The sequence below is a fragment of the Acomys minous genome (genome assembly GCF_964271855.1).
Source record: "Acomys minous genome assembly, chromosome: 20".
Classification (NCBI taxonomy): Eukaryota; Metazoa; Chordata; class Mammalia; order Rodentia; family Muridae; genus Acomys; species Acomys minous.
Genome location: NC_140502.1, coordinates 13,314,733 through 13,340,789, shown reverse-complemented (window position 1 = coordinate 13,340,789; position 26,057 = coordinate 13,314,733). Strand labels below are relative to the sequence as shown.

General features: G+C 46.0%; 1 protein-coding gene across 5 annotated transcripts; it reads right to left on the bottom strand.

The window, feature by feature from the left end:
* Positions 1 to 1,867: 1,867 nt before the first annotated feature.
* On the bottom strand, positions 1,868 to 24,285 carry LOC311591411 (uncharacterized protein). Of its 5 annotated transcripts, XM_084770976.1 has the most exons (5): positions 24,055 to 24,285; positions 16,827 to 16,953; positions 9,887 to 9,925; positions 7,310 to 7,436; positions 1,868 to 5,662 (listed from the first exon to the last, which is right to left on the bottom strand). In XM_084770976.1, exons 3-5 carry the CDS (start codon positions 9,917 to 9,919, stop codon positions 4,407 to 4,409), a joined length of 1,416 nt encoding a protein of 471 aa, XP_084627102.1. In that variant the 5' UTR covers positions 9,920 to 9,925; positions 16,827 to 16,953; positions 24,055 to 24,285; the 3' UTR covers positions 1,868 to 4,406. The 5 variants fall into 5 exon arrangements, with proteins under 5 accessions (XP_084627102.1, XP_084627100.1, XP_084627103.1 ...); XM_084770974.1 differs by lacking the exon at positions 16,827 to 16,953; XM_084770977.1 differs by lacking the exons at positions 16,827 to 16,953; positions 24,055 to 24,285 and adding an exon at positions 13,017 to 13,279.
* Between the last annotated feature and the right edge of the window lie 1,772 nt (positions 24,286 to 26,057).

The following is a 26,057-nucleotide window of genomic DNA, read 5'->3' as shown; positions in this document are numbered from 1 at the left end:
AGGAACCCCAAATAAAGTAGTTTTGAAAACGTTCAAAGCCTCTGGGAAGATTTATGACAGTATTTCCAAGAATGGTTGGCATGGAATTACAAAAGTAAGGAAGGTGCATCTCGCCTGGACATTGATGGCCCTGCTCATTAGGGGGCTGGACGAACGAAACCCACAAGAGTGGAGCTGCCATATAACAACTGAGTACATCCTGCTGTTGTTGTTGCTGCTTCTGCCGTGACTGGAGGACGCCACGTCATGCAGATCATTCATTCATTCATTCACTCATTCATTTGTTTATTTATTGAGACTGGGTCTCACTGTGTAGTTCTGGCGGCCCTGGAACCACATAGACCAGGCTGGCTTCAAACTCACAGAGATCCACCTGTGGCCGCCTCCTGAGTGCTGGGAGAAAAGGCACTCGCTACGACTGCCTGGCCTCATCTTTGAAACGACAGCCTCAGACTGCAGTGGTTCTCTAGGGAACCTCTAGGCCTTCAGACTTGGGACTGTGGCTGGGACCCCCCTAGCCCTGTTGTTCTGAGTCTCGCAGCTTCTTAAACCGGGCAACACTCATTTTCTAGGCCTCCCAGTCATTGTGGGGACCACGCAGCCTTTGTGTGAACTACTTTAACATTAATCTCCTTACAATTATATATAATTTCCTATTGCTCTCGTTCTCTTGGTAACTGTACGATAGCTAGTCACAAGGTATAAAGTTACATGACACTAGGAAAATGCAAAATAAATCAAATCAAAACAAAATGAAACCAAGACAACAAAAAGTAGAATGTAGAGAAACATCGAAATACAGGAGTGGGATGTAGTTTAGTTGATCAAGTATTTACCTAGCATTCATGTAACCCCAGCACTAGAACGGTAGAGTCAGGAAGACCAGAAGTCCAAGATCATTCTCAGCTACTGAGCTCAAGGCCAACGTAGACTACATGAGACTATAAAACAAACAAAAACTACTTGGCAATATGCATATATCTATAATTGCACACAGTTAATTGCCAAATTCATTTGTAAGGATTCATAGGGTTTCCTCACATAATCTTTACTATTTACATATATGAAAATATCCATTAAAAAGGTTGAATATATCCTTATGTCCATTTTACATCTGTGGGCTAGATTAAAAATGAGTATTAGGAGAAAAAGGATGGGTATTAGGAAACCTTGTTTTAAGCATGTATATTAAAACAGAAACTATGCACATGTATATAAAATTACGGTAAGATAATTACACACCAATTAAATTATCTTTAAAAAGCAAGGGTGATAATCAAAAGTTGTCACTTTCTAATACTTTATTAATGTTCTTCAGGTTATTTGTCCCTACTGCCTCAATATGATGAAGATAAAATGAATATCTTATTACATATCCTGTCCCAACTCGGTATTTGTTAACATCATTTTGGCAGTTTGGAACTGGCTAGGGTGGGAATGCAATTAACACATATTCAAACCAGACTTAAGAGACAGAAAATATGTTAACAATGCAGATAATGTTTATAAAGAATAGAGTTCGAGCTGGGCGGTGGTGGCGCACGCCTTTAATTCTAGCACTCAGGGAGGCAGAGGCAGGTGGATCTCTGTGAGCTAGAGGCAAGCCTGGGCAACCAAAGCTACAGAGAGAGACCATGTCAAAAAAAAAAAAAATCCCTCCCCAAAGAATACAGTATCTGTTACCGTTAACATCATAACTAGAAGAGAAGAAAAATGCTGCTAAAATATTGTTCCAGTAATTAAAAACATATCCCTCACCTAAAGGCTAGTATATCAAAAACCTGAAGAATGAATGAAGTCTTAACCGTATTCAACTATTTATTAATGAAAAGGACACTAACACCAACTTCCACTTGAAGTCTTAACCGTATTCAACTATTTATTAATGAAAAGGACACTAACACCAACTTCCACTTGAAAATAGGCAAAAATGTTTTAAAAACATACAATTGGCAAATTAACACACAAAAATACTCAATATCACGAACCACCAAAAAAGCAATTAAGATTGTGCTATATGTTATTATACACCTATTAAATGGCTCAAAGCAAACATATTAACCATGCCAAGTATTAGCAAGAACGCTCACACACTGTCTACATCAGTGGTCCTCAACCTGTAGTTCATGACCCTTTGGCGGTGAGGATCAAATGACCCTTTAATAGGAGCACCTACAACCAGAGACTTACATTAAAATTCGTAACAGTAGCAAAAATTACGGCTATGAAGTAGCAACAACAATAATTCTATGGTTGAGAGTCACCACAAGATGAGGAACTGTATTAAAGGGTCACAGCATGAAGAAGCGTTGAGAACCACTGGTCTAGATCAATCTAGATCAGACTGAGTTTCTTTAAAATGGGAACATTCGCATATACTGAATCACTGGCTCAAAAGAAATAAAACATATGCACACCGAGCCATATATTTATAGGCATTGTAGTCTTATATGGAACAGCTCAAGAAAGGATTCAATTTTAAGAGACCAATGAATAGTGGTGTAGTTATTAAAAACAAAACACAGTACAGCATTATAAAGGATAAACTATTTTTAAAAAAAAAGCAGCAGTGATGAATGTCAAAAAAGTTATGTATCGCCAAAACAAATAATATCTAGAAAAAAAAAGTAACTTTTGTTTTCATTCACCAACTGAACTCTTGTGTGTCAAATATAAACTACTGGACACTTATAAGTCTGGGAGCATGGGGAAGATTATAACAGGGTATGAGGTAAATCAAAGACAAGTTCATCATCACAAAGATGAGTTTAAGACTTTTCAAACAATAAGCCATAGCTATGACTGCATTTCACTAATACATCCATAAACTTTATTTAAAAAGTGACTCAAAGTAGAGAGCTCAGAACTCCTACTTTATGGAAACCAGAAGGCTTGGCAATCCCCATTCTGATTCAACTCTGTCCCTCATCCACGGATTAAGGACAGCAGAAAACTGTTAATGCCAAAAATAATGGCAAGCAGTGATGGCTGTCACGCCAGACTGCAAATACAGTGGCTGGATTGTGATTACAGCAGCTACATTCCAGGACTACAGGATCTTCATCTCCATGTTTTCCTATTTCTATCACAACAGACTTGAGATTAAAAAAAAAAAAAATCCAGACAGACCTAACTATCCCACAAAACCTTATTGTTTTTGACAATGACCACAGCTATTGTACATACATGCATCTCTAGGTACCGTGAATACAGCCAGAGACAAAGATTGCTGCGCGGGCTTTTATATGACGCACATTCCATCGGGCTGGCTGCAGATTCCACCGTACCCATTGCTTGTATGCCAATGATGGTTGTCATCTGCCCCTGATCATCTCATGAGTGGTCATCTAACAGGCTGGCACCTACGGAATTGCTACTGGACACATTCTTTGTAGACCCTTAGAAGCTGCCTCTCTCGAGTCAGGGCATTATAAGGACAACCTCTGAGAAAAATAGAGCAAAGGCATTCCATTGCCACAAGCACAGGAGCTTATGGCAATAGCAGACCTCTCCTCAGGATGACCTCAGAAAAGTTTCCAAGTCATAAAGGAAAATAATGAAGGCCCGGCAGCTACTGATGCCATCCTGGGCAATAATTCAAGTCTTCTTTCTTCATATTACTGTCCCTGAAGAGTTATGCCGAGTCGAGACCATCCACAAAGGCTGTCCATCTTTTCCTAGAAGGATTAATCTGTCTCTCAGCCTTCCCACCTAGTAAACTGGCCTCTAAGAGTAAAGGTAGCTTTAGGGATTAGGAATAAGGCATTTATCAATGTACAAACCAGAGCAATGGGGGAAAAAGGCAGTGACCAACTGGTAATTGGAAGGCTGGCAACATTCACCCAACTGTCATGTGACAACTCATTATAAAAACTACCATTTTAAAGAAGCAAGTAAGCAAAGTGTAGACACCTTCAGCAGACACTAGGTTGGGTCTCCCTGGTAAAAGCAGTCATACCCAGGCTTTTTAATCAGTTTAAAATGGGGAATGAATTCTCCATAAATACTCCATCCGAGAGTTCCTCCAGCCAATCAGCATAATGTGTCCTTCCTTAGCATGATTGGGTGACCATTGCACACTGGTCACGTGGGAGAGAACAACGGGTTCGACCACAAACACTGGTACCAACATGAATGGCGGGAGCCTGGCCAGTTCAGTATGGGCAGAGCAGCTCCCAAGCCTCCCCGTGCCTCAACTCCTGAGTAATCTCATTCCCGTGGATACTGTGAGAATTAAGACCAACCTCAGATCGTAGTTGGATCTCTCATGAAGGTTCTCTAGTGTCATAATACTTTTTTTAAAAAAGGGAGTGACGGGCATTCCCTATCCATCTAAGGCTTTTCTCAAATGATTATTAGGCCTTGGGTTGAAGGCTCATCCACAATTGCTACTTTTATGAGGTTTCTTACGTACTGTGACATTTTTGGTGATGAATCAGGCTAGAACACTGGCTGAAGGAATTCCCACACGTGTCACACTCGTAAGGCCTTTCTCCAGTGTGAACCACCTGATGCTGAATGAGGCCAGACTTTTGGCTAAACGACTTTCCACACTGGCCACACTCATAGGGCCTCGCTCCTGTGTGAATTCTCCGGTGTTGAATAAGGATGGAGCTTTGACTGAACGATTTGCCACACTCACTACACTTATAAGGCCTTTCTCCCGTGTGAACTCTCTGGTGTTTAATGAGGGTAGCTTTTTGGCTAAAGGACTTTCCACACTGGCTGCACTCATAAGGCTTTGCTCCAGTGTGGATTCTCCGATGTTGGTTAAGAATGGCACTTTGACTAAAGGAATTCCCACACTCGCTACACTTGTAAGGCCTTTCTCCAGTGTGAACTCTCTGGTGCTTAACTAGTGTGGCTTTTTGACTAAAGGATTTCCCACACTGGCTACACTCGTAAGGTCTTGCTCCAGTGTGAATTTTCTGGTGGTCAACAAGACTGGAGTTCTGTCTAAATAATTTGCCACACTCGCTGCATTCATAAGGCCTCTCCCCGGTGTGTATTCTACGGTGGTCATTCAGGTGGGAGGTTTGGCTGAAGAATTTCCCACAATCACTGCACTCCCAAGGCCTTTCTCCAGTGTGGACTCTGTGATGCTGATCAAGGGAGTATTTGCCACGGAAGGTTTTCCCACACTTGTTGCACTCATAAAGCTTTTTCCCGGTGGAGGCCTTTGGCGGGTGAGCAAGTGCTTGCTTCTGACTGGAAGGCTTCACACAGGCTCCTGACTTGTGACTTTTATGACTGTGAGTTTCTTCCGCAACCTCGGCGCTTTTGCTGGGTTTGGTAACGCTGAGAAAGACCTGGGACTTCAGGATGCTCAGGATATCCGGGAGGTCCTTCTCAACATCCCAACCTGGGAAGGACCTGGCTGACATGTGGAATAGGCACCGTTTCAAATACGAGGCCCTGTCAGCATTCTTCTTCAAGGGCTTTTCTGTACTGTTGTGTTTGGGGTGCCGGTCAAATTTTGAACATGCCTCTACACTGAGTTTCGGCTTAGGGAGATCAGGCAGGTGCAAAATGTCCTGAAGAATTGGGACACACCTCTCACAGAGGTGAGGTTTTGGTGTTGGTGGCGCGGTCTCGGATCTGCACACCTGGGATGCTCGCGTAGAAACCCTCTGCTCGTCATCCTCTGTTCTATGCCCACAACCTGGAAGAGAATTACTGATGAAACAGAGACATGTTGACAATGCTTGGAGGAGGGAGCCCCGGCGCACGTACGCTCCAGAGAGTGTTTCCCACAAAGACACAGGGGTGGGTTAAGGAAAGAGCTGCATGGCCCCATCAGGTCGGCAAAGACAACGGAACTGGGGAGACCTCACTGGATGAAGGCCACCAACATGACAAGGAAAGGATCTCCAAGTCTTCTATTACTGGCCTTATGCTACTATGATGTAGTGGTCACACACTCATCATGAGTTAGCCTCCAAGTCCCTAGAACTTACCACCCAGACTGCAGTAGGACGTCATCTGCTGGGGCTAAGTGTAAGCTCTGCAGACGATAGATAGGTTGTGTGCAAGCCTAGGGAACTCCAATTGAAAAGGAATGGCACCTGTGCTCAGGATTATCTGTGAGCTAGTGCTGAACAGGAGGAATAGGGGATGTATGGAGACCAGAAAGGTGTACGCAGGCGCCAGAGATCAACAGATAAAATAAGAAGGCAGAAAACTACCATGTCTGGGGGCTGGAGAGATGGCTCAGTGGTTAAGAGCACGGCCTGTTCTTCCAAAGGACCCGGGTTCAATTCCCAGCACCCCACATGGCGGCTCACAACTGTCTGTAACTCCAAGATCTGACACTCTCATACTAAGGCACATAAAAATTAAATAAAATATTTTTAAAAAAGAAAAGAAAACTACCACGCCTGGGGAAGAGGATATGAAAACAAGGCTTGGCTGGTAGTTACTTACATCTAAACAATGGTACACACAGGACATTTTTTAAGATGGCCTGGATGTTATGCCTTCCTCTAGATGCCACGTACCACACCCAGGCCTCCTATGAATCCAAGGTGACATTTCAAAAGAACTAGAACCCCCTTCTTTTCCTTTCTTTCTTTCTTTTTATTTTATTTTTATTTTTTTATTTTTGGTTTTTCGAGACAGGGTTTCTCTATGTTATCGTGGCCGTCCTGGACTAGCTTTGTAGACCAGGCTGGCCTCGAACTCGCAGCGGTCCGCCTGCCTCTGCCTCCCAAGTGCTGGGATTAAAGGCGTGCGCCACCACGCCGGCGCTCCCCCCTTTTTTCTTCAAGTGATGTTAAGATAGGCGACCTCATGCAACAAGGTCCAGAGAGCACCTCACAAAGGATCGCTGTAGACCCCAGGAGAGGGATGACTAGATTTTCAATCTCCAAAATGGATGCCCAGTGAGAACAACCCACGGCTCCAAAGCTGCAGCCTTGCTGCCATGTGTGGCCATAAAAAAAGCCAGCTAGTCAGGGGGAAGGAAGCCCTTGTGATGCAAGGCGTCACGATTGTAGATGCGGAGTGGCAAGGCACCCATCAATGAGGATGGTCACAAGAGACCCAACTTCCATACAATGGGAAGCAGGCATTACGGCTACTTAGGGAGTGATTTACTTGGGGTCCTAGACACAGCTCAACACTACCACACATAACACTCACACACACACACACACACACACACACACACACACACACACACACACATACCGAGAATATGCAGAAATGAACACAACACAGCTCAAGGTCTGGCTGTGAAAACAATCTGTCTTCCTCTAGGGGAAAAGGGGACAGAGGGTCTCAGGATGCTAGGGGTGTGGGAGAGCCTTACCCAGGGAGTTTATAAGTGCAAAGTTTTGCAGCGTAACACTGAGGTACAGGAGCCTCTGAGTCTTGTCAAGAAGTCTCCATTCTTCGTGTGAGAAGCAAATGGCCACATCCTCAAACGTCACACAGTCCTGCCATAATAGGAACAGTTCACTCCACAGTCAGCTCACCGCCCCTCCCCCCACATGTTGCCAAGGATACCCACTTATTTACCCGTCTTCCGTTCTCCCTCCTCCCCACATTCCTACCTCGAAGCAATACTAGGTTCCAATGCTGCTGGTGATGATTATATTCCAATAGTTCCAGCACTGGTGTCATAGCACCAATAGCTGATAGGATGCTATAATCTAAAGTGGCGTCTAGGGCTATGTTTGTTCTTGTCAGACAATTTCTCAGGGATCAAGCTGATGGTCCCTATTGGATACAATTAGATATGAGTTGACCCTTCACCCTTAAATCCTTAATGTTAGGGTCTAGTTTTGTTTTTTGTTTTTGTTTTTTTTTAGGGTCTAGGTTTTTTTTTTTAAAGACCACATTCCCTCTGCGTGTAGACATCACTCCTCGTTAGACCACACTCTCAACCTCACTCTCTCAGCTCCCCCTCCCTATCTTAGCTAACTCCCTGTCTTCCCTACCTACTTAGCGCACGGCATTCAGACAGCAGTGGGGAAATTTAAAACAGGATCAAGTAATATTCCACACCTCCAATGGTCCTGATTGTTCCAAGCAGTCCAGGCTCCAGCTCCAAAGACCATTTGTTCTTTGTTTCAATCTTAGCTACCCAGGATCACTTGCGGTCTCCCCATACCACTGTCGTCCACTTCCTCCCCTCAACAATCACAGCCTGGCTTTAGCTCTTCACCACTCCTATTAACGCTTCTAAACCTCCATGGCTCTCCACACCACGCGCAGTAAACTCACAGGCGCAGATCTGGGGGACCCCGGAGCCTGAATGAGACTCTGCAGAGCTCACAGGATCGCCAACAAAATTTACAGCATGGTAAACAAGCACTGCTCTTGGTGGTGTGGTTCGGGTGCTCTAACAAAATACTACCTACTGAGTGGCTTGTTGACAATAGGAAGGTACAACTCATGGACCTGAAGGCCTTAAATCTGATGTCATGGGACCATTCGTGGCAGTTTCTGGCGAGGGAACTGTTGCGTGGTTATATATTTTCTCTTGATATCCTCATATGGTAGCAAGAGCATTAACTAGTTTTCTGGCCTCTTGTCACTAATGCCACCTAAAAAGGGCTATAGCCTCACCATCTAATTACCTCTCAAAGGCCATATATACAGCTTAGGATTCAACAAGTGAATCCTGAAGCAACAAAAAGCATTCCGTTGCGACCTCAGGACACCTTCTATGTAGCACTACTGACTGTGCAACGACTTAACTGCCCTGTGTCTTAGAGCCTTTGCTCGCCCTCTTGCTCGTGTCCGTCTCTGGCCCCTTCTCTCACAGTTGGCTTTCTAATGCCTGTCACTTCTACCGAGGTGCCCAAGACTCAGTCAGAGTGCCACCTTTCCTGATTTGCTAACAGGACGACTATTTTTGAGAAACAGAACTACTCCTAATTACACTTTCAGCTAAATACTAGCCAGTACTGTTTTGGATCTATCTACCTCAAGCCAACTCCCAAATTCGAGGCCTGTAAGGCCACCCGCCATGTGATGCCTTCCTTCATTGATCTCTGAGCTGCCTTAGAAGTAGCCAAAAGCAAAGAAAACTTTTTCTAATTGGAAATGGACCTGGTTACCAACTATACGTTCCATTTGATCAAGTTTCCATCCTTCTACATCTTAAAACTCCTATAGCCGTGGCTCTCAACCTGTGAGTCCTAACTCCTTTTGAGTCTCCACAGGGGATGCCCAGGACTATCATAAATCACAGCTGTTTATATTACAGTACCAAAATTACAGTTATGAAGTAGCAATGAAAATAATTCTATGGTTGGGGTCACTATAACATGAGAAGCTACATTAAAGGGTCGCAGTATTACGAAGGCTGAGAATGGCTGTCCTGGACAATTGGTGACTACTGCCGTCCCCTCTTTATAAGCTGAGACTCTAAGCTGACCTAATTTCAAAACCGATCTAGACTCTTAACTACTTCCTCCACCTTTACCCTGGCCTATTCACTGTTACCACTGTCTCCTGAAGCATTACAGCATCTTCTTCCGTGCTCTGCTTATTGCTGCCCTCACCATGCTACAGGAACACATAGGGTAATGCGACTAAAATTGCATCACCACCCTCTTCTTCCCTCGCCTGTTTCTAAATGTCCCAGGACTCTCATCACTCGAAGGCAGACACTGAAATTCATTCTGGGTCTGAAATCCTACCCTGCTGCTTTCAGTTCCCGCAGAAGAAAACACCTGGGGCTCCAAGAACCACGTCAGACTCATCCCCAAGCACTTACACATGCCGGTGCCTGGGTCAACATTTCAAAGCGCATCCTACTGTTAGTTACCAATAGCAGCTACTCCAAAGAACCCATATTAGATGAGGACTCTGTGCTTGGGTTTCTCAAGGGTTCTTAAGACATCATCATGACCTGCTGAAGACATATTCTCCTCACCTGCCTGGGGGCCATATCCACTTCTGCTGTCATGGATACCTGTGAGAAGAGAGATGGCAGGAATGTAAGCACGGATCCAAAGCCTTGGGTCTTCCTATACTCACCCAACCTGGAGCAGTGTGACCTGGGTATGCCTTCATTGCATCCAAGCGCTGACCTCTACCTGTGGAGCCCTGAACAACGACTTAATCTCTCTGTACTATATATTCTCACCATGAGCCGCTTTTTGAAAAAAAAAAAAAAAGCATTTTAAGGAAAAGGAAAACCCACATTCATTGTCTGTGTGCTTTTTCCGTGCACAAATTCCTATGTCATAGGGATAATGATAAAACTCTCCATCTCGCTACTATGGTCTTCAATTCTCCAGGCTTCCACGTGGCTCTTAAAATTACACACACACCCTGGGCCCCAGGCTTTCACACTCTGCCACTTCTCGTCGCGGTAGCTTTGTAATAAGAACCCCAAATCATGAAGTCCTACTAATACAGGGATCTGGGCGAGTAGTGACCTAAGTGGATTCCTTCACTTCGGCTTTGTAAGGTAAGTGGTGAGGGTAACGGAGCCCCAGATGTCGCAGCGCTTACCTAAGCCCGGTGCTTGAGCGTGGATGCAGCCATTCAACTAGGCGAGCGCAGACTTTAGGGAGATGGAGACGGGCACCTGGGCAATGCTGTCGCTAATAGCATGCGGTGCGCGATGAATACTATCCCTAACCGCTCCTTCAGACTTTCGTCCCCAAACAGTGGACAAAGGGTTCCAGCGCACGGTCGGGAAGGACGGACCCAAAAACCGCTAAAAACGAGCGCCACAGATCGTAGCCGGAAATCCCTCCCCATCCTTCCAGCCAAACCTGTAGATGGCACCACTCTAAATGCTCATTGGTTGTCTTCTTCTCTCTGGGACTAATGCACTCTGGGTAATGTAGTTCCGCCAGTTATGCGCCTGCGGGTGGGAGAGCTGCAGACCCTAATCACCTTGAACAAAGGCCAAGAGGGATGCTGGGAAATGTCGTGGCCGCTAGCAAAGAAAAGCCTTTCCCATCTTTTTTTTTTTTTTTTTTTTTAATTCCTCGGTCATCGTCTTGGGCTACCCGACTGTTTTCCAATCTGGGAAAACAGAAGAATACCCTAAAGAAGGCTTAAGAGAACGCTACACTGGAGTTCGAAAGATGCCGTGGTTGTCTCAGAGGGCTCAAAACCGCAGGAAGTAGTTTTACTCTCTACGTGTGCCCAAATGCGGGGCAGACATCCTGATTGGAAGCCCATGGCTAGCCTCTTGAACTAGCTTAGGGCACTTGGCCTCCTAGTCCACTGTGTGAAACGACTTTTAGCGAATCTCATCTTTTTATCTTTGTCTTGAATGCTACACTTCCCTGATTCACAGATCCCCTGTCCCTCCGCATTCTAAATACCACCCTTGTCTTTCACGGCTCTTGACTTGCCCCTTCCTCACTGTGCCCTCAGAGAATGCACCATAGGTTACACACAGTCCCTTAATTTTAAAATACATCTTCCAGCTGGTTTCTGCTTCTTCTGAACAACTGGTCTGGTCTCAGTCTTCTTTGTGGCTTGGTTTGTTCACTCTTACGAAGAAGGGGCCTAGGGAGTTTCCTTGGTTTCAGGGACTGAAAGCTTTTTTTTTTTTTTTTTTTTTTTTGAGTTGCCTTAACTTTCTACCTAAGGATGGAATGTTTCAATGCCACACAGCTAACCGTTACACAGCAAAGCTATGCATGCATTCATTCATAGTACAAGGAGGCTCAGGGAGTAAAGGAAGGCACAGTTAAGTTACACAACAAAGCTATGCAGAGCGTACATTCTTACATAGTGCGAGGAGGCTGTAGGGATAATGAAGGCACAGTCACTTCAGCTGTGAATTTCTGCCACAGGCAGAGACCACTTGCTTGGCTGTAAAGCTCTCGTACTTCCTGGCTATCACGCTTAATATTATATTTCCAATCCGAGATCACACCTGGCTCTTACCAAGCCTGAGCAACAGCATCACATGTGGACTGATAAGCAGGAGGGCACATATCTCCTTGTACAGCAGGGGAAACCTACACAGGAGGATATGGGAGCTAAACAAGTTCATGCTATCACTAGAAGTGCAAAATAACAAGAAAGAAGAAGAAGAGGAAGAAGAGAAGAAGAAGAAGAGAAAGAAAAATGAAAAACAACCCTCTTTGGTGACCTCTGATTTCAGCAAAATGGAGATAAGAAGGTCACAAATTTAGACTACAAAGCCTTACACAGTGCTTAGCTAGAAAAGCAAACTAGATGAAGGAAGAAATGTGAACGACTTTTGGCTCTGCTGAACTTCTGGTAGATTCCACAGTAAAACAGTAGCGTATAGACTAATCAACGTCTAGGTGAGTACCAACTAGATATTAATAAATGGAAGGCTACACAAATTAACCACAGTGTCAGTATGAAACAAATCGCCATGAAGAGGCAAAAGGCATTGCTAGGAGACTCCAGCAGATTGAAGACTGGTTCCTCCTAGTTAAAACCCTTGACAGATATGTTTCAATTAAGTCAGAAAACACATTCCCTGTAGGGCTCTCTGTTCAGGATTTCCTCCAGGGAAACCTAACATGTTTGCCTTTCCCACGTTGAGGTAAGCAATGCACAATGAGCAAGCTGACAGAGGAAGGCGGTTTCTTCCAGAAAAAAAAAAATGGCACAAATATGATTCAGACAGTGGCCTGAATCACATCAGTATATATGAAGCGCTTCCTGTAAGCACCACCAATGCCTGAGCTCATAAGGAATACATGCCAGAGGGATGTTTGAAAATGTAAGGTTCAACTTCAGGCAAGTAGTTCCATTATAAAAAAAAATAATAATAATAATACTAGAGGAAGAAAACCAAAACCCAGAACATTCCCTGCAGGTCCACATCTTCTTGAGCATAGTATAAACTTCCAAGAGCTAAAGAAAATTAGACCTGGGGCTGGAGAGATGGCTCAGTGGTTAAGAGTTCCGCCTGCTCTTCCAAAGGTCCTGAGTTCAATTCCCAGCAACCACATGGTGGCTCACAACCATCTGTAATGTGATCTGATGCCCTCTTCTGCAGATAAAGCACTCATATACAATAAATAAATAATATTTAAAAAAAAAGAATATTAGACCTTATACTGAAGCTAACTCTGCATGTTATTTTCATGAGACCTCACCATGGTGTGCGATTTTTTCGGTGTAGTAACAGGGTAGACTGTTGAGGAAAAGATTTCCCACTTTTGCCACACACGTATGGCCTTTTTCCCGTATGAACTACATGGTGTTGAAAGAGATGAAACTTCTGGACAAAAGATTTACCACACTGGCCACATTTATAAGGCTTTAGTCCAGTGTGAATTTTCTGAGGTTGCATGAGACCATTGCTTTCTGGAAAAAATTTGGGAGTGCCTCTTTGGCTACAGGATTTCCCATTCTCAGGACACCCATAAGGCCTTGCTCCAGTGTGACTCATCTGGTATTCAAGCAGACTACGACTCCGCGTGAAGAATTTCCCACATTCATCACACTGATAACACTTCTCGACTGAATGAGTTCTCTGGTGCCGAACAAGAGTTGATTTGTACCCGAAGGATTTCCCACATTTAATACACTCATAAGGTCTTTCACCAGTGTGGATTCTGCGGTGTTCAGTAAGGTTGGAAATTTGCCTGAAGGATTTCCCACATTCATCACATACATAGGGTTTTTCTCCCGTGTGAACTCTGTAATGTTTAATGAGGGTATCTCTTTGGGAAAACGATTTCCCACATTCACCACATCCATAGGGTCTTTCCCCTGTGCGGACTCTAAGATGGTTATTTAGGTGGGAGGTTTGCCTAAAAGACTTTCCACATTCATTGCACGTGTGAGGTCTTTCCCTACTGTGGACTTTGTGGAACGAGGAAGAGTCTCTGGGGGCAGTGGACTTTCCTACATTTGGCAGACTCGGAAAGTCTTTGTCCAGCATTGGCTCTTGGGTGGTGATCCTGGGTGTGTTTACAGCTCGAAGCTCCTCTGCATACACCCTGCTTGGAACGCCTTACTGCAGTTTTTTTTTTTTTTTTAGAGATTTATTTATTTTTCCATTTATGTGTATTGATGTTTTGCCTGCATGTGTGTTGGTGTAAGGGTGCCAGATCTCCTGGAACTGGAGTTACCTACAGTTGTGAGCTGCCATGTGGGTGCTGGGAATTGAACCTGGATCCTCTGGAAGAACCGCCAGTGCTCTTAACCACTGAGCCATCTCTCCAGCCCCGCCTTACTGTACTTTGAAAGCCCTCTCCACACATGGTGATTAGGTTTGGCTGTTCACAAGTGGAAGTGCTCTGTGGAGGGAGAAGGTCCAGTGCAGCTGGAAGGTTCTTTCCGACCTCTGCAGAGGGCTTCTGTGGCACACCGATTCTACAGCCTGTGACGTCATATATGAGTCTGTTTTTGAGGTGTTTTCTGAGCTGGGATAATTCCCATCCTGAGGAAGATGGGAACATGTACGGATTTCTGCCTAAGTTGATCGACCAGGTGCAAAATGCCTTTCAAGACTGGCACATATACGTCACATGGGTCAGACGCCTGCTTAGCTGAACTTGCTTTTGGAGTCCTAACCAGTGAGAGTCCTTCTGCAGAAATTTGATCAAAAGGTAGCTTCCCGTTCTCCATTCCTAGCCAGGAGTCTGAAAGCAGAGAAACTATCGTGAGGTGAATATTTATAACGGTAAAAGTATATTAATAATTTAATTTTTTTGCAAAAAGTTTTTATGAGTGTTATTGCTTTTCATTTTAATTCCCTGATAATATCTCATGTGTCCTGTGCTAACCTCAAACACCCCATACAGTCGTGGATTACACTGAATCCTGCCTCAACACCTGTGCACTACCTTGCCCAGTATATGTGGTATTAGTGCTCAAACCCACAGCTTCATGCATGATAGGAAAATGCTTTAAAACTAAGCTACAACCACCGTCCTGTGGGTTATGTGTTTTTTGTTTGTTTGTTTTAATTTCAATTTTTTTTCCTGGTTGCAAGAATCACTCCAGGGCAGCAGTTCTCAACCTGTGGGTCTTGGCCACTTTGGTGGTTGCAAATCAGATGAAAATGTATAACAGTTTAGAAAATTTATAACATGAAAATTTGTGACCGTAGCAAAATTACAGTTATGGAGTAGCAACAAGGTAATATTATGGCTGGGGTCACCACAACGTAAGAAACTGTTGTAAACAGTGGCAGCATTAGGAAGGTTGCGAACCACTGCTCTGGGGCTTTATATACCTTAGGCCAAGTACCACCGAGCAATATATCAACTGCTTGATTTTTAGATATTTTTCAAAGACATGAGTCCAAGCAAGGCATGATGGCATGTGTCTATCGTCCTACCTATCTTGAAGACTGAGGCAAGATAACTGTTTTAGCTAAGGTGGTCAGGGTTATCCTAGACAACACAACAAACAAGACTGGTAACTCAGATTTTCTTTTCCTAATACTGGTGGCTGGGGAGAGACTACTCTTCCTCTATGCAAGACAATGCTTAAGAGAAAACAAATGCCGGTAATCCTAGCACTCAGAGAGGCAGAGGAGGGCAGATCTCTGTGAGTTCGAGGCCAGCCTGGTCTACAAAACAAGTCCAGGATAGCCAAGGCTACACAGAGAAACCCTGTCTCAATCCCCAAGCACCCGTCCCAAAAACAAAACAAAACAAAACAAAACAAAACAAAACAAAACAAAACAACAAAAGGGGCTGGAGAGATGGCTCAGTGGGTAGGAACACCAGCTGCTCTTCCAGAGGTCCTGAGTTCAATTCCCAGCAACCACATGGTGGCTCACGACCATCTACAATGGGATCTGGCGCCCTCTTCTGGCACGAGAGCACAGTGCTGTATACATAATAAATAAAACATTTCTTAAAAAAAAAAACAGCTATCAAAAGACATCACTGGGATATAGCATTTATATGCAAATGAGCCAATAAAAAAAAACCATTATCCTGGACACTTTAAGATGTAATATCCCTTTCCCTAATCATGCTGAGTTCAGGCAGCAGACAAATGATGGGCAACTGTCCCACAAACCTGCTATAAATCATTTATGTTGTTCAGTCCTAAACTGCTTATCATGTCCTGCTTTTGGGCGGCAAAACTCTAATGGTGGCTGTACCTCAACGTTTGCCCTCTCTCCTTGCTTCCGCCTCCTAATCACCAGGTTCTTCTCACAGGGTCACCAACGGTCCTGTGTCAGCGTTGCCAACCTCTCTATGCTTATTACTCAGTTGCCTCCACAGTTAAAAATCCTGGAGGAAAGTCTCCTGACATCAAGGCATGAGGCCACAGGTGCATTGATGTGAAGAGGGAGCTCATGGTAAGAAAGGGGCTGTGGGGGTAGCGTCAGGTCAATATTATAAAACATATAAAACATATAAAACCGCTTAATGAGCGGTTAAGAGCACTGTCTGCTCTTCCAGAGGTCCTGAGTTCAATTCCCAGCAGCCACATGGCTCACGACCATCTATAATGGGATCTGATGCCCTCCTCTGGCCTATAGATGTGCATGTAGGCAGAGTTCTGTATACATGATAATAAACAAATAAATCTTTAAAAAATATATATTGACCATGACAATGCCTGTCATTTCTGACTGTGGCAATCATGAGGGGCATCACCTAGTAAGGAGGAGCGGAAATTGGGAACTCCCACATACGTAGGTTACAGTAACCACAAAACTATGTAGATAAATAAGGACAGACTTGTTTTACTGATACAGGGTACCCAATGCCCGGATGCTTCTGGGCACCCTTGGCGGCAGTGCACACAGCTAATCCCTCCAAACATGAGAAGACAGAGGAGGAGTTAACATAACCCAACCTCTTGCCCTTGAAACGGCAAAGCAATCTGTATGGGAGAAACGGAGGAATGCAAACAAGTTCATGGATGGGCTGGGTCTGGGGCCTTACCCAGTGAAGTTACAAGTGCAAGGCTCTCCAGCATCACACCAAGGTACAGCTGCCTCTGAGCCTCGTCCAGGAGCCTCCACTCTTCCCTGGAGAAGAAGATGGCAGCATCCTCAAAGGTCACGAAGTCCTGCCGTGACGGGAGCAAGATTTTTCCAGCATCAGCTCTTAGGATCGCAACACTCCCTCCCCCAAGTCATTTGTCCCCTGAACAGCCTTTCCTAATTCCCACCAATGAGGAGATAATCAGTGACACTAATGCCCACTCTCAATGGTCCCATTATCTCTATGTCCTCTGAAAGCACCAACTGTGGGAAAACAAACATGGGATGGATGACACGTTGACTCTGCTCATGGTATGTGATAGCCCAGTCAATTTCCGATTGTACCTTTCTGATGCAAAAAAGTTTGGGGCTTATCTACCATTCCGACGTTCTCAATGCTGTGGCCACCCCGCCCAACCTCACCCCTGCCATGTATTCGTGTCCTACCCCACCCAACCTCACCCCTGCCATGTATTCGTGCCCCACCCCGCCCAACATCACCCCTGCCATGTATTCGTGTCCCACCCCACCCAACCTCACCCCTGCCATGTATTCGTGCCCCACCCCGCCCAACCTCACCCCTGCCATGTATTCGTGTCCCACCCCGCCCAACCTCACCCCTGCCATGTATTTGTGTCTCAACCCGCCCAACCTCACCCCTGCCATGTATTTGTGTCTCAACCCGCCCAACCTCACCCCTGCCATGTATTCGTGTCCCACCCCGCCTAACCTCACCCCTGCCATGTATTCGTGTCCCACCCCGCCTAACCTCACCCCTGCCATGTATTCGTGTCCCACCCCGCCCAACCTCACCCCTGCCATGTATTCGTGTCCCACCCCGCCCAACCTCACCCCTGCCATGTATTTGTGTCCCACCCCACCCAACCTCACCCCTGCCATGTATTTGTGTCCCACCCCCCCCAACCTCACCCCTGCCATGTATTTGTGTCCCACCCCCCCCAACCTCACCCCTGCCATGTATTTGTGTCCCACCCCCCCAACCTCACCCCTGCCATGTATTTGTGTCCCACCCCGCCCAACCTCACCTCTGCCATGTATTTGTGTCCCACCCCCCCGCCCAACCTCACCCCTGCCATGTATCTTTTCACTCTCCATCATACCTCTCGGAAGTCTTCCTTCCCTTCCCACCTCTCCATCCACCTCCCATCTCATTCCATAGGCCTCGTTCTTCTCCCCTCACATTACTCAGAACGTGATATCCAGAGTCGGGACAGACGCTCTAACTGCTCCTCCTCTTCCAGGAAATCAGGCCAAGACCCAGCACAGCTTGCTCGTGGGTAGGTAGGTAGGTCTATTCCATCTCTCTGGGGCACAGGTAAGAAGCTCTACTGTGCTAAGGCCTCGCAGAAAACCTTCCCCTCCCCAACACCCCCCCCCGCCCCCGACTCCCATCCCTGCAAGCTGCAAGATAAACTTATGATCCAACTGCGGACCTGGCCCCTTGGTACTTAACACTCAGTCAGACTGAATCAAGTGGTGTGGAGTTTCTTGCCAGTTCTCCAAAATTTTTAGGTCGGAGATCCCCTTGTTTCAGAGGATTTCTCTGAAGGCTTGTCCCCATGATGCTGTGCAGGGTAGCTGGTACTCTTACTCCTTTACCTTGATCTATCTATTAGAAATGTCCTTTCCTGGTCTTAAAAGGAAGCTTCTCTTCCCCCTTTCCGCCCCATGTAATACCGGCCCTGGTGTGATCTGGTGTCCCCATCGGATGCGCTCCCACCTCACAGCCCTATCAAGGACCTTATGGACACAAGGTTTTCTCCCCAGCAGTTTATTCTGAAGGGTCTCCGCTTCCTTCTCCACGGACCTGCACTTCATTACAACACAGAGGGTGGCCAGGAGTGGTGGCGCATGCCTTTAAGCCCAGCACTTAGGAGGCAGAGGCAGGCAGATCACCGTGAGTTCGAGGCCAGCCTGGTCTACAAAGTGAGTCTAGGACAGGCAAGGCTACACAGAGAAACCCTGCCTCAAAAAAACAAAAACAAAAAACAACAATACAGAGGGTGCTTGGCAGCTTGATAGCAGAGGAGCCCCCTCTGAAGGTCCCCAATGCTAGAGGCAGCCCCAGTTCTGTTCTCAAGCCCCACGGATTAGTCTACTTTCATTAACATAACAATGTACCCAAGGGAAACTCCTTTATAAAGAAAAAAAGTATGCTTTGGTTTGGGCCTCAGGAAGAGCTAGGTCTCTTAATTGAAGGCCTTTACTGCAGGGTCCTGAGGCAGGAAAGCAACACATAAGAGACAGGAAGAAAGCAAAGCATGGGTGTGGGCACAGTCTCTTTAAGGATTCGGCCATGGGGGCGGACAACCCTAAAGAGTTAATTTTATCCTCATCAGTCCCCAAAGATTCTCTAAACCCCACAGCTGGATAAGTTTCTACTCTAATTAATACCTGACACTGAGGATTGTGTGCAGTACTTCAGTGAAGCCATGGAGTTGGGCACACAAACCGTATAGAAACCACTGTAGACACTGCTTGACTGTCGCACAAAAGCTGCAGATCTCAAACGCACATCACTCTCTTCAGCTTGGTTGAACCTGACACACCTCTCCTTCCTCAGTCACTGCTGTCTTCTTCTCTTGCCTCCATTCAGTGGCCTGCCCAGAGTGTCCTTGGACTTCAGGCCCGGTGACTCTCTCAGATTAACACCTATGCCCTTAAACCCATGATGTAACTGAACTTCCTCGAACACTCTAATGGCGACTACCAAACGCCACTAAACCAAAAGCATTCTGGGTAAGCATTACTCTCCGCTTTAGAAGCTCAGTTACTCCTAGGACTTCGCATTGATCTGGCAACTTGCCACATCTCATACCCTCCTCAAGGCCACTTTTGTCTCTCAGATTCCCAAAATGACCACCCAGGCACCCCAACATAACCCACTAGTGGTCCCTTACCTTCCTTCCCAAGTGTACTAATAGGACTACCTAAAATAACAAGACTCCCCTTCCTAACTGTTACTCAAATTACACCTTAGCACAGGTACTTTTAACACCAACTTCTGAACGACTCCATCCTGAATTTGCATTCCCCTGCTATGTCCAAATTAGGAGTTCTGAGACATCGCAGATTCTAACCAGAAGCCCCCTACCAAACTCCAAATGTTAACTACATCTACCATCAACTTCACACCTGCCTTAGCAGCACTTTGGTGCCTGTGGCTACTAAACCCAAACACCACGCTGTCACAGACCCTAGCTCCCAGTCTCCCACCTCTCACCTGGATGCCTGGAAACCTTATCTACCGCTGGCCCAGCCTTGGCAATCAGGGGGATAATCTTGGGAGGAGACAGCAGATTCAGCATCCACTTCAGTCTCTGAGGTTGCCTGCCCAGCTGATGCCTCAGGCAGCTGTTCCTGCCAGACAACTGAGGGGGAAATAAAGAGGCGGGAGGGAGGAAGGGAAGAAGGGAGCCAAGGGTTCTTTCTCTAGTGATGCAAGGCTTGCTGTGCTGCTGAAGTTTTAAACTATCTTTTCTTTCTTTCTCGTTCTTTCTTTCTTTCTGCAGCCAGACTTGCTAAAGGCAGCTTCTACCCAAAAACTGCAGGGATTGTAAATAGCTCTTTGATCTGGAGATTAGCTCTAGTGCTAGGACAGGCAGTCTGCAGCCTAAAGTACCTTGACCTGCTAATCATGCTGGTGGCTGAGCCATGAGTCTGTTAACTTACTTGTGAATCTACAGGGGAAATAAAAAATAAGAGAGGTAGAAAATAGACTCCCCCCCCCCCTCTCTCTCTCTCTCTGTGTGTGTGTGTGTGTGTGTGTGTGTGTGTGTGTGTGTCTGTCTGTCTGTCTGTCTGTCTGTCTCTCTCTCTCTCTCAGAGAGAGAGAGAGAGAAAATGGATGAGGCAAATAGCCCCAACAACTTTATTACCCTGATTACACTTTGTATACCCTGAGAAAAAGCTCTCTAGTGAGGGAAGGAATTACCTCATAGTCAAAAGAATTTATCACAGACACAGATAAAACTGTTATGACAGGAGGGATTTTATTGATTCAGTGTTTTGGGACTAAGCTAAACATTTTTAAATCTAGTCTTACATTCCAAGATACAAAGTAAGTTGATAACAACAGGATTTTATGTCATAAACTGACAAGATATAAGGAATTACAACAAAATGGTTTTTTGTTTTTTTGTTTTTTAACAATAAAGTTTGTACTCAACTTAGACATTTTCTTGGCAGTCCCATTCTTTTCTGGGTACAGGAAAAGTTCAAACCAACTTGTATATACTTAAGGTGCAAACCAGCATTTCTGGTGCCATCTCTCCAGGGAAAACTTATCTCGAGCTACAAATCTGTCTCAAGCCTGTCTCCTAATGAGGCATCTGGAGGTCCACAAAAGTATTTCTTACAGCCATAAGCTTTCTATTGATGATTTGGCTTTTTTCAACTTCTGAAATTGTTTGAATCAAGTCAGGAATTGTGTTACCAGGAATCAATTCATCTGAACAGCAGTGCATCTTCACAAAGGGGAGGTTTGTTCAATCAGAGTGAGTAAACACCCAGGAAGTGAGGGTTCCCAACATGCCAGATTTTTGAGAGATACAGCGGCGCAGAAAGAAGGGGCGTCAGAGGCTAGAGACAATTCTGGGGTGCATCACCATACAGACCTTGCAAAATAACGGATTACCATGTGCCTCCTGACCTTCCCCAAGAGAACAGCTCCTGACACTTATCTAAACAAACCCAGGACCATCCAGGACCCAACAGCTACTTCCTCTGTGACCTCAATAGCCTTCTGGTTCTGTCTATCCCATCCGTTTTATACCAACAACAAGTGTGCCCTGGGTCTGAGGAGCTCCCACATTCCCCGGCTGCAGCAGTTCTGAAGAGAGAGACCCTTTAAGAAAGCCATTGCAGGCCTGACAACTATGCTCTGCCTTTCAGGTCCCAAGAGAGAGAAAGGAGACCTAAACCACTGGGCCTCAGCTTCACCTACTGATTTGTCAGCTTATGTGAAGGCCTGGAAATCTTCTGTTCAGCCCAGGCAGAGCATCACCAGACCAAAGTATGAGTACCAGCCAAGTGTCTGGTGTCCGGAGCCAGCCCAAGGTCACTCAAGGCTAAAAGAATCTACTGGCTATGGAAAAATACTGATGGCCCATTCCAAAGCTAACTTCCTCCTTTCAACCTCTGCATAACTTCTCCCTTTCAGCCTCTGCATAACTTCCTCCTTTCACCCCCTGCAGATGTTGTTCAGCAGGATAGCTCGGGACTTTCCAAGAGATAGTGTTCCGAGATAAACCACAGGATGTTCCCCTGATGGCATCATCTGGAGGCATTCTCGGGCCCCCGCCCCTGCTGCTTAGCCCCTGCCTCCACCCCATATAGGCTTTTGCTTTTGATTCAATAAACAGACCTTGATAGGAGCGCTACTTGGTCTCGCCTCTCTCTTTCTTGTTCCATCCCTCAGGTATGGCTCCCTCCCCCCCCCCCCCACCGCAACCCCATAATTACTGGTCCTGCTGGACGGGACAGTCTGGCTTGGTGAAACAGTGGGGCTACTTAGTTCAGGGGTTCTCAACCTTCCACATGCTGTGACCCCTTAATATACAGTTCTTTATGCTGTGGTGACCCCACATAATCATAGCATTATTTTCATGGCTACTTTATAACTCTAATTTTTGCTACGGTCGTGAATAGTAGTAGGTCTGCTATGTAGGATATTTTAATATGAGATCCCCATGGGGGCCACGGCCCACATGTTGAGAGCCCGACTCAGATGATTTGCAGGACATGAGCGAGGGGCCACTTGCAGAAGCAGCTGCCCTGTCCAAAAAAAAAAAAAACCACAGCAGTATGGGTGACAGCTCACTCCACCAGCTGACTTTCCGCCTCCTACCTACTCCAGAACAGTAGTTCTTGGCTTCCCTAATCCTGTGACCCTTTAATGCATTCCTCATGTTGTGACACACACACACACACACACACACACACACACACACACACACACCCATCATGAAATTATTTTTGTTTCGACTTCACAACTGTAATTTGGCCACTGCTATGAATGACAATGTAAATTTCTTAGGTGACCCCGGTGCGACCCACAGGTTGAGAACCAACACTCTAGCGCCCAACAAGACCAAGCCTAGGGGGCTGGAGAGGTGGCTCAGAGGTTAAGAGCACTGCCTGCTCTTCCAGGGGTCCTGAGTTCAATTCCCAGCAACCACATGGTGGCTCACCACCATCTGTAATGTGATCTGATGCCCTCTTTAGGTCTGCACGTGTACATGTAAGCAGAGCACTGTATATATAATAAATAAATCTTAAAAAAAAAAAAAAAAAAGACCAAGCCTAGATGTGGAGCCAACAGATCCGGCAAAGATGGATTCTCAGGCCAGGTGAGGAAATGGTGATCCCTCTCCCTTTGCCACCTACAAATAAATGGAATGTTAACAGTTTCAATACCATTACTACTACTGTCGTGGTGTCAATTTATCACTATCCTGATTTGCTCACTTCATTGTCATGACTAAGGGACTAATAGTATTTTGTGGGTCACCATAGCATTTCTGCTTCAAATAGCCAATAACCATATTATACCCAGAGGACGAATGTAGGAGGTAACTCTCAACACCTCATTTGCCCTAGTTTCTAGCAGATAAAGACCCAGTGCATTAAAACAAACAACAACAACAGTACATATAGTCCCCCAATGTAGTGCTCCTGTGCTTAGTGTTGTTCGGGTTGGCAGGCCAAGTTTGGACGCAGGTTCCAGGACACAACAGCCTCTAAGATAAAGAATGGGACCAGCTGCAGGGAGGCCCTTAGAATGGTTACGCAAACTTCTCAGAAAAGGTAGGTGGTGAAAAGCCATTACTCACAGTCGGAGCTCCAAGTGCACACACTTCCAACTTTTCCTGGGCTACACTTTACCCGTTTCCAAATGGTTCTACCTCGGAATACAAAGTGTATACAGAACTTCAAAACGCCGAAATCCGACTGTGTGCTTACTCAGCTCACCACACCGGCCGGCCACCAGCCTCCGGCCGGGAGAGTCCGAACTCAACACTCTCCCACAGCCCTGACTCTGGGTTTTGGAAATGGAGACCTATCCGTGGGCCCGGCACTATTTTGAACACAAGGATTTCTACTCTGCTGATGACCCAAGCACCAAGCTTTAGGGTGGAGCGAAGCCCAAAGGACGCCGCACTAACCTGAGTCGGGTTGCTCCAGGTAGCCACCGCCATCAGATTCCACTGGTGCAGCGGGAACCGACGCAGCTCCTCAGTCCAACCAGAAGGGAGCGGTGACAATGCTCCGCGAGAGCCCAAACCCGCACAGGTAGCAGTGGTGAAACACGTGGATCTACACAGTCTTCAGACTTACTCTTCTGGGAGTAGAAAGCAAATTCCCTGTTGAGGGTCTAGCGTAGAGACTGTGTCCTATGAGCGACCACTGGACTCGGCACACTGCATTCTGGGTAATGTAGTTTTCAGACCCGCGAGGCTCTTGGCCCAATCTGTGACTGACTAAGGAAATCCCTGCCAAAGCAACTTTTCCACCTCACAAGAGTGGATGGATGACAGGTTGTGCTAGTCGGTCAATCCGACCTTCTTTTCTCTCTACTTTCCCTTCTTCCCTCCCTCCCTCATATTGATTTTTTAAATTATTATTATTAATTTTATTTACTCACTCTACATCCCGATTTTATCTACCTCCCTTCCTTCCCTCTTCCCCGGTCCTCCCTCCCCACTCCCGCTCCCCTACTCCTCAGAAAAAGGGAGCCCCTCATTACCAACCCACACCAGAACCCCAGAGCGTGGGAGCCTTGTGGAAAGAGGGGGTGGGCAGTGGAGCGGGGAAGGAACTCCATGAAAAGACCAAGAAGGGCTTGCACGGACTGGACCTACGCCCCCCACACATATGTAGCCTATGGGCAGCTTAGTCTTCATGTGGGTCCCCTAGCAAAGGGCGCAGGAGCTGTCTCCGACATGGACTCTGTTGCCTGCCTTTAGATTGTGTCCCCCTGGCTCGGCTGCCTTACCTGTTGCAACACTGATAGTTTTACTCCTATAATGCCCAAAATTAACCTGTAAGCCCCACTTGCCTAGACGCCAGGTAACTGCCTGGAATGCTGGGAATTGTCGTTCTTGGGAAATAACAAAGCCTCTTGGGGAAAAAAGGGTGCCCTATAAATTTGTCAGTATAAGCTCCTGCCACACATGACTCAAGGCTTTTACAGCTGGGAAATTGACCGGTAATGGTCCTGACCAAAATCCACTTCTTGGTCAGTATTTGATATTTAATAAATTCCTAAATTTGGCCCAGAATAGTGGGGTTGGTTTTTCTGGTGAATCACGGGATTAACACTCCTTGCTTTCTTCTTTCTGTTAGCACTTAAGATTTTAAGCCCCTTCTCACAGACTTGTGCATCCACAAAAGTACTTATGGACCTAATGAAGGTGACTGGGAGAAATATCTATATGTTTCCTGGAGCTAGTCCCAGTCTTTGATTTTTCTTTTCTTTTTTATTATAATTTATTCATCTTACATCCCAGATTGTCATCGCCTCGCTGTTATCTCCTAGTTCCCACTCTCCCTCCCTCTTCCGCCCCTCCCCTAGACCTCTCTGATGGAGGGGGCCTCCTCCCCCACCATTTGATCGCAATCTGTCAGTTCTCATCCAGGTAGCCTGCATCCCCTTCCTCTGTGTGCCCCCAGGGCCTCCCCAGCAAGAGGCAGTGATCAAATCACAGGCACCAGAGTTCCTGTCAGAGGGAGGCCCCTCTCTCCTGCCTCCCCATACACGCGGAGCATGAGCTGTCCATCAGCTACATCTGAACAGAGGGTCTAAGTACCCTGCATGCATTGGCCTTGGTTGATGGATTAGTGTGTACAGGCTCCCTGGGTCCAGATCAATTGGCCTTGGTGGTCCCCCTATGGAGCTCCTGACCCCTCCCCTCTGGGTCCTTTACTTACCCTGTGTGATGGAGCTGGACTCAAGCACACTGTAGTTTCCTATCTCTTCTGATTTATTTTGGTTTGGTCTATTTTCTCAGGTACTAAAATGGTAACACCAGTTTGTTTCCTGGGCCCATTTGCTTGCGAGAAAACATGTCCAAGCCTTTACCCTGAGGTGATAGCTAATCTTGATTTTAAGGTATGTTTCTTGAGTGTTGCGGAAGGGTGGATCCTGTTTTCATATCCATTCTGTAAA